Source organism: Bactrocera neohumeralis, chromosome 2 (assembly GCF_024586455.1).
Source record: "Bactrocera neohumeralis isolate Rockhampton chromosome 2, APGP_CSIRO_Bneo_wtdbg2-racon-allhic-juicebox.fasta_v2, whole genome shotgun sequence".
Lineage (NCBI taxonomy): Eukaryota > Metazoa > Arthropoda > Insecta > Diptera > Tephritidae > Bactrocera > Bactrocera neohumeralis.
The window spans coordinates 30,111,973-30,125,027 of record NC_065919.1 but is presented as its reverse complement, the minus strand read 5'-3'; the positions used below and the strand labels follow the sequence as shown (position 1 = coordinate 30,125,027).

At 38.2% G+C, this 13,055-nt stretch overlaps 1 protein-coding gene across 1 annotated transcript in view; it reads right to left on the bottom strand.

Annotated features, from left to right (window-relative positions):
- Positions 1-12,844, bottom strand: part of LOC126767967 (protein tipE) — a 92,166-nt gene extending 79,322 nt beyond the window's left edge. Inside the window, exon 1 of the mRNA XM_050485802.1 lies at positions 9,739-12,844. Coding sequence (XP_050341759.1) covers positions 9,739-10,508 — 770 coding nt within the window. The 5' untranslated portion in view covers positions 10,509-12,844. The remainder of the gene's footprint in view (positions 1-9,738) is intronic.
- Positions 12,845-13,055: the final 211 nt, after the last annotated feature.

Genomic DNA, 13,055 nt, shown 5'->3' with positions numbered 1-13,055 from the left:
ATGAACGTCTAGCCACAATCTGCATCAAAGCGAAGTTCTTCAACATATCGCTGATTTGCGCCTACGCTTCGAAGGAAGAGAAGGACGATCTGACCAAAAATGTTTTTTTATGAGCGCTTGGAATGCACCTATGAAAGCTGCCCCCGCCACGACGTCAAAATCGTGTTTGCTGACTTTTACGCCAGGGTGGGCAATATTTCATATTTTTGGTATGAAAGTCGGTAAATTCAGCCTCCACGAGGCCCGAAATATGACTATCTGTAGTATTAGATTCCAGCTTAGCCTCGAAATGGAACGCAGAATAACTCTTGCCAACAGGTGCTACTTCGGACTTAGCAAGCAATCGCGAAGTAAAATACTCTCTCGCCCAGCCAAACCCTACAAGTCACTCATCATCCACATCTTTCTATATGGTGCAGAGCATGGACGATGACAACATCTGAAGAATCGGCGCTGCGAGTTTTCGAGAGAAAGGTCCTTTGTGCATTGGCGTTGGCGAATACCGTAGTTGATAGAACGATGAGCTGTACGAGATATACGACGACATTGGCATAATTCAGCGAATCAAGATCCAGCGGCTACCCTGACGTAGCCAGTAAAATTCCGTATGTATGAAATTGATCAGCTGGAATCTGAAATTGACGCCAAACAACGAAAAGAAGGAACGACTGGTGCGCTGTTGTAAACTCGGCTTTAACCGCGTAACCGGTGTCTATGCCAATAAGGAAGAGGAAGAAGTTAATAATGTTTAGAGATTAATTAATGTTTAGAGATTAGTACTCATATCTGCAAGATTTACATTAACAGACAGATCACAAAAGATTGCAGGATTTTGCAAAACCTTGTGTAAAACCTTATGCAAATGAATTCAATAGTCGTTACTTTCAATTTGCTATTGAAAACTCATTTAGGTAGAGTGGAAACAAAAGCTTTTATACACTCGCAACATGTTGCAACATAATAATTTCATCACCTAACGGAAACTTGGTACACATATATCCACGAGAAGTTTGCAGATGGGCCAATTGGACGATTGCCATGTCTCTATAACGCTGCTAATCGAAAAACTATAACTGAGCTACACAAAAATATACAAAGCTCTTATTCAAATTAGGGAGGGATTCGTTATAGGTTTAATGACCATATCTCCCAAACCACAACGTAGAATCAACCAAATTGGATCATAATGGACCACAACCACGCTTTTTCCATATAACACTACTTTAAATTCCAATCATTATTTCTGTTTTCAGTATATAGATCAAGCACAAATAATATATCGAGACAAACCTTTGCACAAATAGTGTCTTTAAGAAATGTCACTTCACGAAAAAAAATTGACAGAATAGGAGAGTATTTATCCTAGCCACTAGATTCTAAATATGTGCACTCCAGTGCCTATGGCTAACTTTTTACCGAAAATGTCGGTCAATCTGTGAGATATATTACCGAAATTCAAATAGAATGTTTTTAAAATAACAGTATGTTTTTGTGTAAAAAATTTGTGTGGAAAAATTTTGGTCAATGCCAGCAAATTTTATGCTGAATAGTTTGGTCTGTATGTAAGTAATCTTGGTTGGAAATATATTCTCGAGTGTTTTTGAAGAGGGGCAAAACCTTGTTTAATCAGTTTAGATCTATACCCAACAAACGTTATAGAGTGGTGTTCAATCATATTAACTTTTCATCTAACTTTAAGCCGTTCATTTTGGTAGAAATGTGTGATATTTTAATGAAAAGTTTTGGTATGTACGATTTTTACAATGGATAAAAATATCGAAAAAAGAATTTGTCTCAAATTTCATACTTATAACAAAATTTCGTGTGCGGAATCGTTGCGAATGTTAGGAAAGGCCTACGGAGATTCAGTTCTATCAAAACCACAAGCCTACGAGTGGTATAAATCCTTCAACGGATTGAAGACATGCCACATTCTGGACGACCTTCGACCTCTTTAACTCATGAAAATATTAAGGCAAGTGCTAGAGCTCGACAACACACGTTCAAATAATTTTGGTGGATATTTTGGATGAGACATGAGTTTAAGGGTTTGACATACAAACAAGCCAAAAATTATTAGAATGGATCCCGTTTTCAGTCAATCGAAGAGATAAAATAAAATTCGCTGAAGGAGCTGCAGGCCATTCCAAAAAGTATTTATGAAAAGTACGTTAAGGCGACCAAATAAATATTGACCAATATAATGTAATATTCAACACATTTGCTTGAGTTTGTATCAGACACATAAATAGCAATGTAAATATAAGATAATATGCGATCGGATCAAAGAATATATTTATGAAAACGTTAGTCGATGACTAGTCCCTCAGTTTTTGTAATTTTGCACACTTCCTTTTCATCCCAAGAAGCTGCTCCCTTGCCGAAACCGCCTCTACCGCATATAGTTACATAAATGTCATAAATACTGGAATTAAGGGGGTATTCTACTCTAGAAGAATGAATTTCAGGTAATTTTTAAAGTGTCGTAAAAAATGCAATTAATATTTTTACTATCCATTTTTTATGGTGTTTTTATTGATATCTTAAGAATACAGAAAAAAAAAAAACATGGCGACTGCCTGAAAATAAAAATCATTTTTACGCTCTTTTTTTGAAATTCCTGAATTTTTTTAAAATATTAAAAACAAAAATTTTGACACGATGCTGGTAGGAACGATAAAGGATTATATAAAGAAGGTTCACACAAAATTTCAAGTAAATCGGTTGTATAGAACTTGAGATAATGCCGGTACCGTGTGGAAAAAAGTAGTTTCGAGAAAAACGCGTTTAAAAAATTCGATACGGCCGAACCGGGCTAGGTACTGCGTCACTAAAGTAACTGTAGCTCTTAAAATAATTTTAATTTATAAAAATCCTTTGGAGGATATGTTCTTAAGGGTCTAAACTTTAAATATATGAAAAAAATCTAATTTTTCAAAATTCTAGAGTAGAATACCCCTTTAAGTGTTTGTATGGAAAACTTTTCCAATTGACGAGATATCTTCAAGAAATTCGACATGGATAACTAATTTAGGAAACAGTGCAATCTCCTAAGATGTTGTTCAGGTCGAATTTGTATAGCTTCTCTACAAAGTAAGTGATCAAAATAAAGTTCTTATAAAGAATCTTTGTATGTGTGAAGGGTATTATAGCTTCGCCGCAATTTTTTTTTAATTTATGTTTTATACCTCAAAGGCATGATTTAAATAAAGTTTTAGAAAAACGTAGGAGGGTTGTAATCCGAGTTCATACATTTTCACAACGTAACGTAATAATATGAAAATTTTTATTGAAATTGGTTGAGTATTTCATTTTCACGTAATATGAGAGGTAATAAGAGAACTCATATTGTGTTTTACTCCTACTATATATACTTTAAATCTACTTATTCGGGGGTGGCAAGCCCACTTTTAAAAAGCACAGATTCCATCCATACTTTTATGGGCTGTACCAAATTACATTTTAGAAGTTAGTTTGTGGCTTAGTTATAGCACTTTATAAGATTTCGTTTAACGAAATTCCGTGGGCGTGGCAATTGCCCGATTACATTCATTTGCAATAACCACTTCCTCATAGTGCCTAGGAATGCAAAAGTGTATTAAGTTTCACATATGTAGATATGTTAACTTTGATGATGTTTCAGTAGCAGAATGGTTCTTATTTCCTTTCTTCCAAAATTACCAATTCTTCGCATAGCCTTCCAATACAACTTATTAAGGCCATCTTCTGCTTCCAAAAAGATGGATTATGGAAGGACCTTGGAATAACTACAACATGGACCGTTTTACATTGGATGATGAAGGTTTCATTGGCGTGCTTAGAAAATACTTTTTCGGAAATGTCTCTAAGTTAAAGTCTAATATTTTCGATTCTGGTGATGGGGGCATATCAGTGTGCTCAAGTGTTGCTTTTGTACTTCATTTACCCTGAGATAAATACGAATATTTTTGTATTTGGATAGTATATTATTTTTACATTTATTTTTATATTTGTACACCTAACGGGTCTCCGTATCACCTAAAACTCAGGATGACGAAAAAGGTTGAAATTCAGGTGACTGTCTGTCTGTCCGTCCGTCCATCCGCGCAAACTGTAACTTGAGTAAAAATTAAGATATCTTGACGAAACATGATAAGCGGGTTCCATAATAAACAAAAACTTACGAGTAACCGAAAACCTGTAAAGCGCCATAACTAAGCATTAAATTAAGATATAAAACTCTAATTAGGCACAGGGGATCGCAGTAGAAAGTGAAACCTGTAGGCACCACCCTCTTATAAGATATACATAGACAGATAGATATAAGAAATCGGAAGATAACCCCACTCTTTCCCCATATAATGGTACAAAAATATTAAAAGTGGGATAAATCAATAACTAAATACGCCAAAGACACTAAATTTTACTTCCAAGATGGTTAAAGAGGGCTTTATGAGAGCCGGTGTGAAAATTGGACTATGGGCGTGGTACCGCCCACTTTTGGTGAAATCACATATCTCGGGACCCGCCCAACAGATTTAAACTAAATTTAGTACTGGGCATTCTTCGCAGTGCGAATATGGGCGAAATAGGACTACAACCACTCCTACTTCCATATAGCACAATTTTAAATTCCATTTGATTCTTTCACTTTCCAGTACACAAATCAGAAGCAATTGATAAAACGGGATAAAACATTGCACTAATAATTCCTTTAAAGTATGCCACCTTATGACTAAAAATTGCCCAAATCCAACCAATGTGTACCTCAGTATCTACATATAGTTGACTTTGGACAAAAAATATCGCTCTATGTATGAGATATACAATTGAAATTCAGAAAGAATTCTTTGCTGGCAATGGTAACTTTGTGTATCGAAAATTAGTTGAATCGGGTATGTACTGCCATGAGCCCTCATATACCTAGTATAAAGATTTTCGAACTTCCAGATGACTTTGCGTTGGATATATTGGCCAATATTTGAGTTATCTCAATGAAAATTACAGAACGTATTTTACCCATAACATCAAACCTTTGTGCCTAAAATACATAAAATTGGGAGAAGAATTGACTTAGCCCCATATAACTATTACCTGGATTTTCGAAGATCGGGCTGACTTTGCTCCATATGATTGGTGATTGTATGTGAGGTACCTTAATGAAAACCAGGCGATATTTTTTTAGTATGTGGCATGATAATACAACTCTCATATAATGAGTTTCGCTTTTCTAACAAATCTTATGCCAAATATGTAGGTCAGTGTATGCGTTATATAGAGTATATACATATACTTGTAATTATATATAAAACTTCTTTGATTGCGATCCTCTAGTTGACATTGTAGATCTTAAGGTATTTCAATTGCTTTGATTCCTGCAAGTTACAAGAGTATAAAATGTTCGGTTGCACCGGAACTTAGCCCTTCCTTACACCTTTCACCCCCATCATACAATTGTAATAATACTACGCATCCTCATATGCAACCAGCACGCATATTTTTATGTGTGGCTAGTGCTCCCAAATTGTAGAGCTCTGTTTGTTAAAAAGCTCCTTGACAGCGGCTGCCAAGTTAATATCAATCATAATAAGCGGAACAATTATCCTATGCTCTGGTAACGCGACATGTATGAATAGACACACACATATGTGCAATTGAATGCTGAGCTACTTGTATGAGTATTTAGTATAACGATGCATTAGGCCAATCGGAAAAATACGAAAATTTTATTTGATCTTTTATTGTGATATACATATGTGGGATATAGATGTAGATTTGGAGCTGGATTGTTTGTAACAGAATTGGAAATGGATTGTCTCTGCAGAAATGTTCCATTTTAGGGAGTTTTTCTGGAGAGATACTTTGAAGTTCGGGATCACAAAATCTTTCGGGATAAATAGTTAGAATTATATGAAGAAAAAGTTAATTTATGTCCGAAGAGTTAATAACATAGAAAAAATAAAATTCAACCTATAATTCGTCTATTAAACTTAACATTTTCTACAAGTCGGCTATAGCTATTATTCAAAGACTAATATAATATAAAAAGTCTTTTTTAGTAGTTACATTCATATTTATAGTAATGAGTTAATCCTAAATCTTCTAAGCCACGTAGTTTGTAACATCGGAAGCGTCGGCGATCCAATGAAATATATGTACATATACATACATATAGTATACAAATAAATGATCAGCATGACGAGCTGAGTGGATTTAGCCATGTCTGTCTGCTTTTCCGTCAATTTGTCTGTCTGAAAGTAGTAAACACGCCCATCTCGCTTAAGTATACGAGAGTTTTAGTAGTTTCTATTGTACTCCAGTAAAATTGGTATAGGAGCCGCATGACAAATCCTATTAAACGCCCTAATGTATGCTCACATGAGCACATACATACGTACATAAGAGTATTCATTGTGTAGATTTGCAGTTACTCTCGCCCATTTCTGCTCATAAATTATGGAATTCAAATACTACACATATACGCATTATTCATGTTGACGAAGACAGATACATTCTGTTGCGTATAGTTACACAAATCATAAATCTACATATATACATGTACATACATATGTATATATATATATATGAGTTTGTATGTGGGCACGTGGAATGAGTTGAATTATGCGTTGCACTCGGCGTGCGATCCGATTGTAGTTGGTAAATAATTGAAATTCGATTTTAGATGGAACGAAAGTGTGACGCAACAATAGACACAGGCACACACATATACATATGAATGTATTTAAAAATATTCGTGTCGATTTACACATGTATGCGCGTGTATACAAGTCACATGCAGTTACTATGTCAATTATATACTGACACTCACTGATTTCACTGAATTGGGTAATATCCGCGCGCGGGTGTTTACTATTTATCGAACAGCAGAAAATTACAGTTATGTCAAGGGCTTATAATTTAATTCGTTTGGCGGATGAGTTGCACGCCTTAATAAACAGTAATTTTTGCACAGACAACTGTTAAAGCGGCGTAAAAAATATCGACTCAAAGGGTTTATATGGCTACCCACACATAAGTTATATATAATAGATTCTCGAATGACTTACGTACATATGTATGTAAATACTACATACATACATGAAAAACTAGTAAAGCTGCTTGAAGAAAGGCGGCAGCATTTGCAAAGTGTAATTAATTAATCATTTCATGTAATAAGCTGTCAATTGCACTGAATTTTGGAGTAAAAGCTTCACTAAGTGCCGACCGCAGTCGTATTTACGTAATCGCAACAGACCCGAGACAGAGAACGGTCAACCCGACAGCAATTTGAAAATTTGTACAAAGGCACTTTTTATTGAAGAAGATCCACTTTTTCACTGTCGCATATCTTCAAGTCGAAACGTAAGAAGAAGCTGTGACAAATAACGGCATATCAGTAAAACGTAATGGAGATGGAAACTTTTGAAATGATAATTCAGTTACATACGTAGAAAATGAGCTCAGAAGTTCGGAAGTTACGAATTGGCCTAAACTCCGCAAGAACCGGATTATGGGACTGCAGAGCACGTCCTTGCGCAGCTTCGTTCTGTATACTGTATCCGGTTAAACTCGTACTTATCCAGAATCGATCCCGACATATTAAATAAATGTCCATCAAGCAACGAGTCCCCGCATGACCTTACCGACCTCTTTGCACGCCCAACTAACAGTACACATCTGACACTCCTCTCCCTATGGTCCGACCCAGTCGAAACAGCGCGTTTGTAGGGCCTATCATTGGGTGACCTCGATGACAAGTTATCTGAAACTTACCACCCTAACGGGGATTAGCTAATCGTTACAACAATTAGCTACAACAACAACAACTACTACTCTTGCAACCAGTTGCTACAGAATATTACAGTTACTAAGCGACATAGATAAAATGGCGAGAAAAGTTGAAATCCGGTTGACTGTCTGTCTGTCCGTCCGTCCGTGCAAGCTGTAACTTGAGTAAAAATTGAGATATCTCGATGAAACTTGGTATGTGGATTCCTTAGTACAAAAACAACTTTGAGTTTGTAGATGGGCGTAATCGGACCACTGCTACGCCCACAAATAGCTATTAACGGAAAACATATAAAGTGCCATAGCTAAGCACTAAATTAATATATAAATCTGTAATTTGGTACAGAGGATCACAATCATTTTGCAAACATTTTTGAAAAATTGGGCGTGGCCGCGCTCTTTAAAAAGTACATATCTCCTAAACCACTTGAGTTACAATAACCAAATTTGCTGAGTACAAATACTATGAGAACTTCTACCGACAGTGTGAAAACGTATGAAATAACCCTGCTCACTCCTCATATAACGGTACTGTTAAAAACTACTAAAAGGACGATAAATCAATAACAAAATATGCCAGAAACATTAAATTTTACCATCGAGATGGTATGAGAGAGCTTTATGGGAACCGGTGTGAAAATTGGGCGATGGGCGTGGCACCCCCCATTTTTTGGTGAAATCCTATATCTCGGGACCTGACCAATCGATTTCAATAGAATTAAGGACATAGCATTCCTTTTGCATTTCAATGTCACATTGTGAAAACGGACAATATCGGACAAAAATCACGCCTACTTCGGTTGTTACCAGCACACAAATCAAGATACAAGATACAACTTTGTACCAATAAAGTCTTTAGTGTGTGCCACCCTATGACCAAAAATTGTTTAAATCCTATTAAAACTGTTCAAGCCCTTATGTACCAAATATTTAGAACCCGGCCCGTAGTTGACTTTTGATCGAAAATGTCGGTCAATGTGTGATATATATAACTGAAATTAAGGGATAATCCTTCTCTTATAATGATATGTCTGTATGTCAAAAGTGGGTTGAATCGGGCCAATACTTCCCTTGGGCCCCATAAACTCAATATAAAGATATTCGAACTTCCCAATGAAAATAGCGTGCCTATAATATATTAATTTGAGCGAAAACTTGGCCTAGCCCCTATATATAAAATTATAATATCAGGATTTTCGAACTTCCGGGTAACTTTACTCTTTATGATTGGTTTTACACCTTAAAGTATTTCCTTGGCTTTGATTTTTGCAAGTTGCAAGAGTATAAAATATTCGGTTGCACCCGAACTTGTTTAATTATATTGATATACATGTTGTATTCGTTGACTACTTTGCCTGTAGCAACCGCTAACGTCAGAAGTGTTTTTCGTTGCTTCTCGTGAATTCTTATAAAAAAACAATACTGTAACACTGTCCTAGTCTCCAAATTCGCCAGACATGGCTCTGTGTGGCTTTTTCCAATTTCCAAAAAAATAAAGCGAACCTTAAAAGGTCGTCGTTTTACAGGGTAGATGACAATCACTGAAAGACCTTAAGGCTACCCCAAAAATCGAGTTTGGCAAGTATTTAGACGATATGTAAAAAACAATAAAGCCTTATAATCTTAACTTCCGGCACCGCTAGTATTCACTCGAAGTTTCTTTATGAGTAACAATGCCAAAGAATCTTATTGGACTGTAGTTTAATGAGTATCAAAGAGATTCTTACAGTGTTCGAAAGTTTTCTAAATTTTCTTTTCGATCAAAGATAAGATATAAATAAGTTAATAACAATCATTGTGTTTTTTTTTTTGTGATTTTCACATGATCGAATTTAGGGTATTTGGTTCAAAAACAGCACGATCACACTTCCGCTTTTCAGTGAGTTCCTCAGCTATTTTTGAATATGCGCTTTGCTTTTTAGTTTCCAAAATAAAAATATAACTCGTCAATATGTCAGTTTATGGACTCACCTAAGGTTTTCGATACGCGGTCGGCGGCCTTGCCCCCGATTCCTTCGATGGCTGTGATCCTTTTTACACCTGCAATCACAATGCATAACACAGAGCGCGATTGCCGAGATCACTGTTATCACAAATGGCACCGTAAAGAAGTGTATGATCGTCGCTACCTGATTGTCGTGATTGTACGACGTCAGCACGACCGTTTTATTTTTACGCGAATAATAGCAGGGGAATATCGCACCTTCGACACCATAGTAGGCATTGAACGTTTTACATGTAACCGTCGGCGGATAGCCACACCCCTTTATATTCACTAGCAGTGTGGCCTCCTCCGACTGTTCCCACTCCGCGGTGAAGTTAGTGTAATCGGTCATGTTCTCGGGTATCGTAATATTTTGTTCGATAAACGTCACATAAATATGTACACAACGATATAGATCAGAAGTGCAACCCTCGCGACACGAACTCCACGAACAATTAAATATACCGATTAGGTCTTCGCGACGTGTGGTTGTGCATAGTGTCGGACTATCGATGAAATCGTGACTTAGTGTCGATATCGCCGGATCGACATAGAGCGGCACCAGGAATAGAAGCGAGGCACCGGCCGTCACCGAGAAGAAGGCAAGCGTAGACGTGCCATAGAAGCGTGCACGTTCGCGCCACGAACGAAAACGCCGGTTGCCATTTTTCTTTTTTGGAGCCAGATCTCGTTTTTTACGTAACCGTAACTCTTGTTGTTGCTGCTCGAGTAATAATTCTGAACTGCCACTCCTCATATTATTGTCCGTGCACACAGGGCGACGATTACTGCCGTAACCGTAACCAACCGCTGCCGCTGTCGCTGTCGCAGTCGACCGCCCTCTCGCCTCGGCGACCGTATCCGCTTCCGCGATGTATATTGTGTTCGCGTGCGCGCTGTGGCTCACCTCGTTGCACGAGCAACGAATGGCAATGAGCGAACTTACGGCTTCTGCGTCGTCCGTGTCGTCGATGTCGGTAATATATTTGATGTCGGCGTCGCTCGTAGCTTTGGCTTTGGCGTTTGTGTGGGTGGCGCGGCTGGCGTAGCTGGCGCGGGCGGAATGGGAGGTGGTCGCAGTAGCTGAGACGGCAGTAGTGGTGGCTGTGACAGTGACGGTGTTGACGCCACCAACAGCAGCAGGAACTGATGCAGCAATATTAGAAGCAGTAGCAGTTGCAGTTTCAGTTGTACCAGCAGTCGTTGTTTCACTTGCGATTGTAGTTGCAGTCGTTGTGGCGGCAGCAACAGCAGCAGCAGCGGCCGCAGCTGTGACAGCTGGGGCAGCGGCTGCGCTGGTCGGTTCGCAATCGTTACTGTCGTTGAGATATATGTTGCCAGTGTTCTTGCTGATTGCTGTCGATGTGGATGGAAACGAAATCGCGGCAGAATTTGTTGCTTCCACTGTTGCTTTGGCTGCGAGCGTCGTCTTATAACTGTTGTATTGTTCCACAGTTGATGCTATTGTTGTTTATGTCGTGCGATAAGATATATTTGCTGCCGAGCAACTTATTGTTGTATCCTGCTCTTTTTCTGTTGCTGCAAATCAATTGTTAGAGTTGTTATTTTGACGGCGTTGTCGCTGATGGTTTTGTTGATATTGTTGCTGCTGTTTGTACATGCGCGATAGTTGGAAAACCGAGAGCGTAAATGAGAGCGATGAGAGCGAACAGTGTGTGTAGTATAAATCAGCTGCCGCCAACAACAACAAGTCAGCGTACGAGTTCAGCTTTTGTTGCTGGTTTGATAACGGCACTATTAAGGTCCATTATAATTGCAGTAGACGTAGTTTTGGTTGTTGAAATAGTTACACTAGCACGTAGTTTTATTCATTATCACCATTTTCATTTGTGGCATTGCAAAGAAAGTATGGGAAACTGCAAAATGGCTCACAGGCGTCACTCAAATACGCTATGTTGCCTGTTGGTATTTAAGTGACCTAGTGACCAATGCCACCCGCATTGAGTGCTACTGCTTCCCGAGTTGCTTCTCTACCGACGAACTCGAGGCATTAGCTTGAACTCTCGCAATAAATGGCCACCGCTCAACGGCTAAGCGCGCTCTCACACTCGCACTCTTCGCGAATGTTTCAGAGCCGGAGACAAATTGGTTAAGGCGATTTGATAAAAACACAGTGTTTTTGCAACAAACAACAAACACAACAGTGTGAGAGCACTAATGTTGCTAACGTTTAAGGATAGGAGTGTTGGTAAACGGTGAGCGGAGCGTCTTATGCAGTTTGGGAGGTCTGAGAGTGTTGCGACTCTGCGGCGCGTTGTGTCGTCGCTTATGGCGATTGTGGCTGCTATCAGCTGTTCGTCTACGAGTAGCTGGCGTAGCTCATTGACAATGACAATGAAAGGCGACGACAACAGCGACGTCCACGACCACGAAGACAATGAAAACACAGGCACTAGCAATGGATATGGCGATGGTGATGGCGATGGCGCTGTGAACGACGCTGCACAGATGACAGGGAAAATGGGGGGATTGTGGCAGACACGACTGGCAGCTGACACCGAAGACACTTTATTTTTTGCTGCAAAGGTGTTATTTTTCAGCGTTGATAGAAACATTTAAAGCTCACGTCGCTTCGACCGTGTTAATGGGAATGATTCAAGAAATTATGTGTGTAGGAAACTGCGCTTTTCAGATAACACAATTGCTTATCACTTTCTTCACAAAACCTACGAGAAAAATTACACTTTTCTCTACTCTAGCACTCTTTTTTGTATGAAGGATCGACGTGTTGCAGCAGTATGAGACAAGAGTTTCGTTGTTTTGTTAGTTTCGTGGACTTTTATTAGAAAGATTAGTTTGAAGAGTAGAAAATAATTTTGTATACCTTCATTTCATTTTCACTTTCGTGTTTTAATTCACATTTATTTTACATGTTGACTGGTTGTTGCTGACATCACACCACTGTAAATTTCTTTCATTATTTAAATTATATGCATTTCACATTTGAAAATATTTACACACTGATTTACATCTTTTTCGCTACCAATTTCGAATATATACATAAATCATTAAAAATCACTTTTCAACATTAATTGATTTAGTTGTTTGCCATAAGCAGAAAAATATTTGTCACATAACGATAATTTTTTTTTTTTCTTAAATGCCGCGGAAATTTCGTATTTAGAAAGCCTCATCCCCACGCACCGATAACAGTCCTCTCCTCTTATCTGTCAATCAAACTTGAAGTCTTCTTCCACGACACCGAAACTGCATTCGTAAGACAGAGGAAAATATGTTCCCTCGTAAAATCGAGTTTTGACTATAAATTCGTGGTCTTTACTCA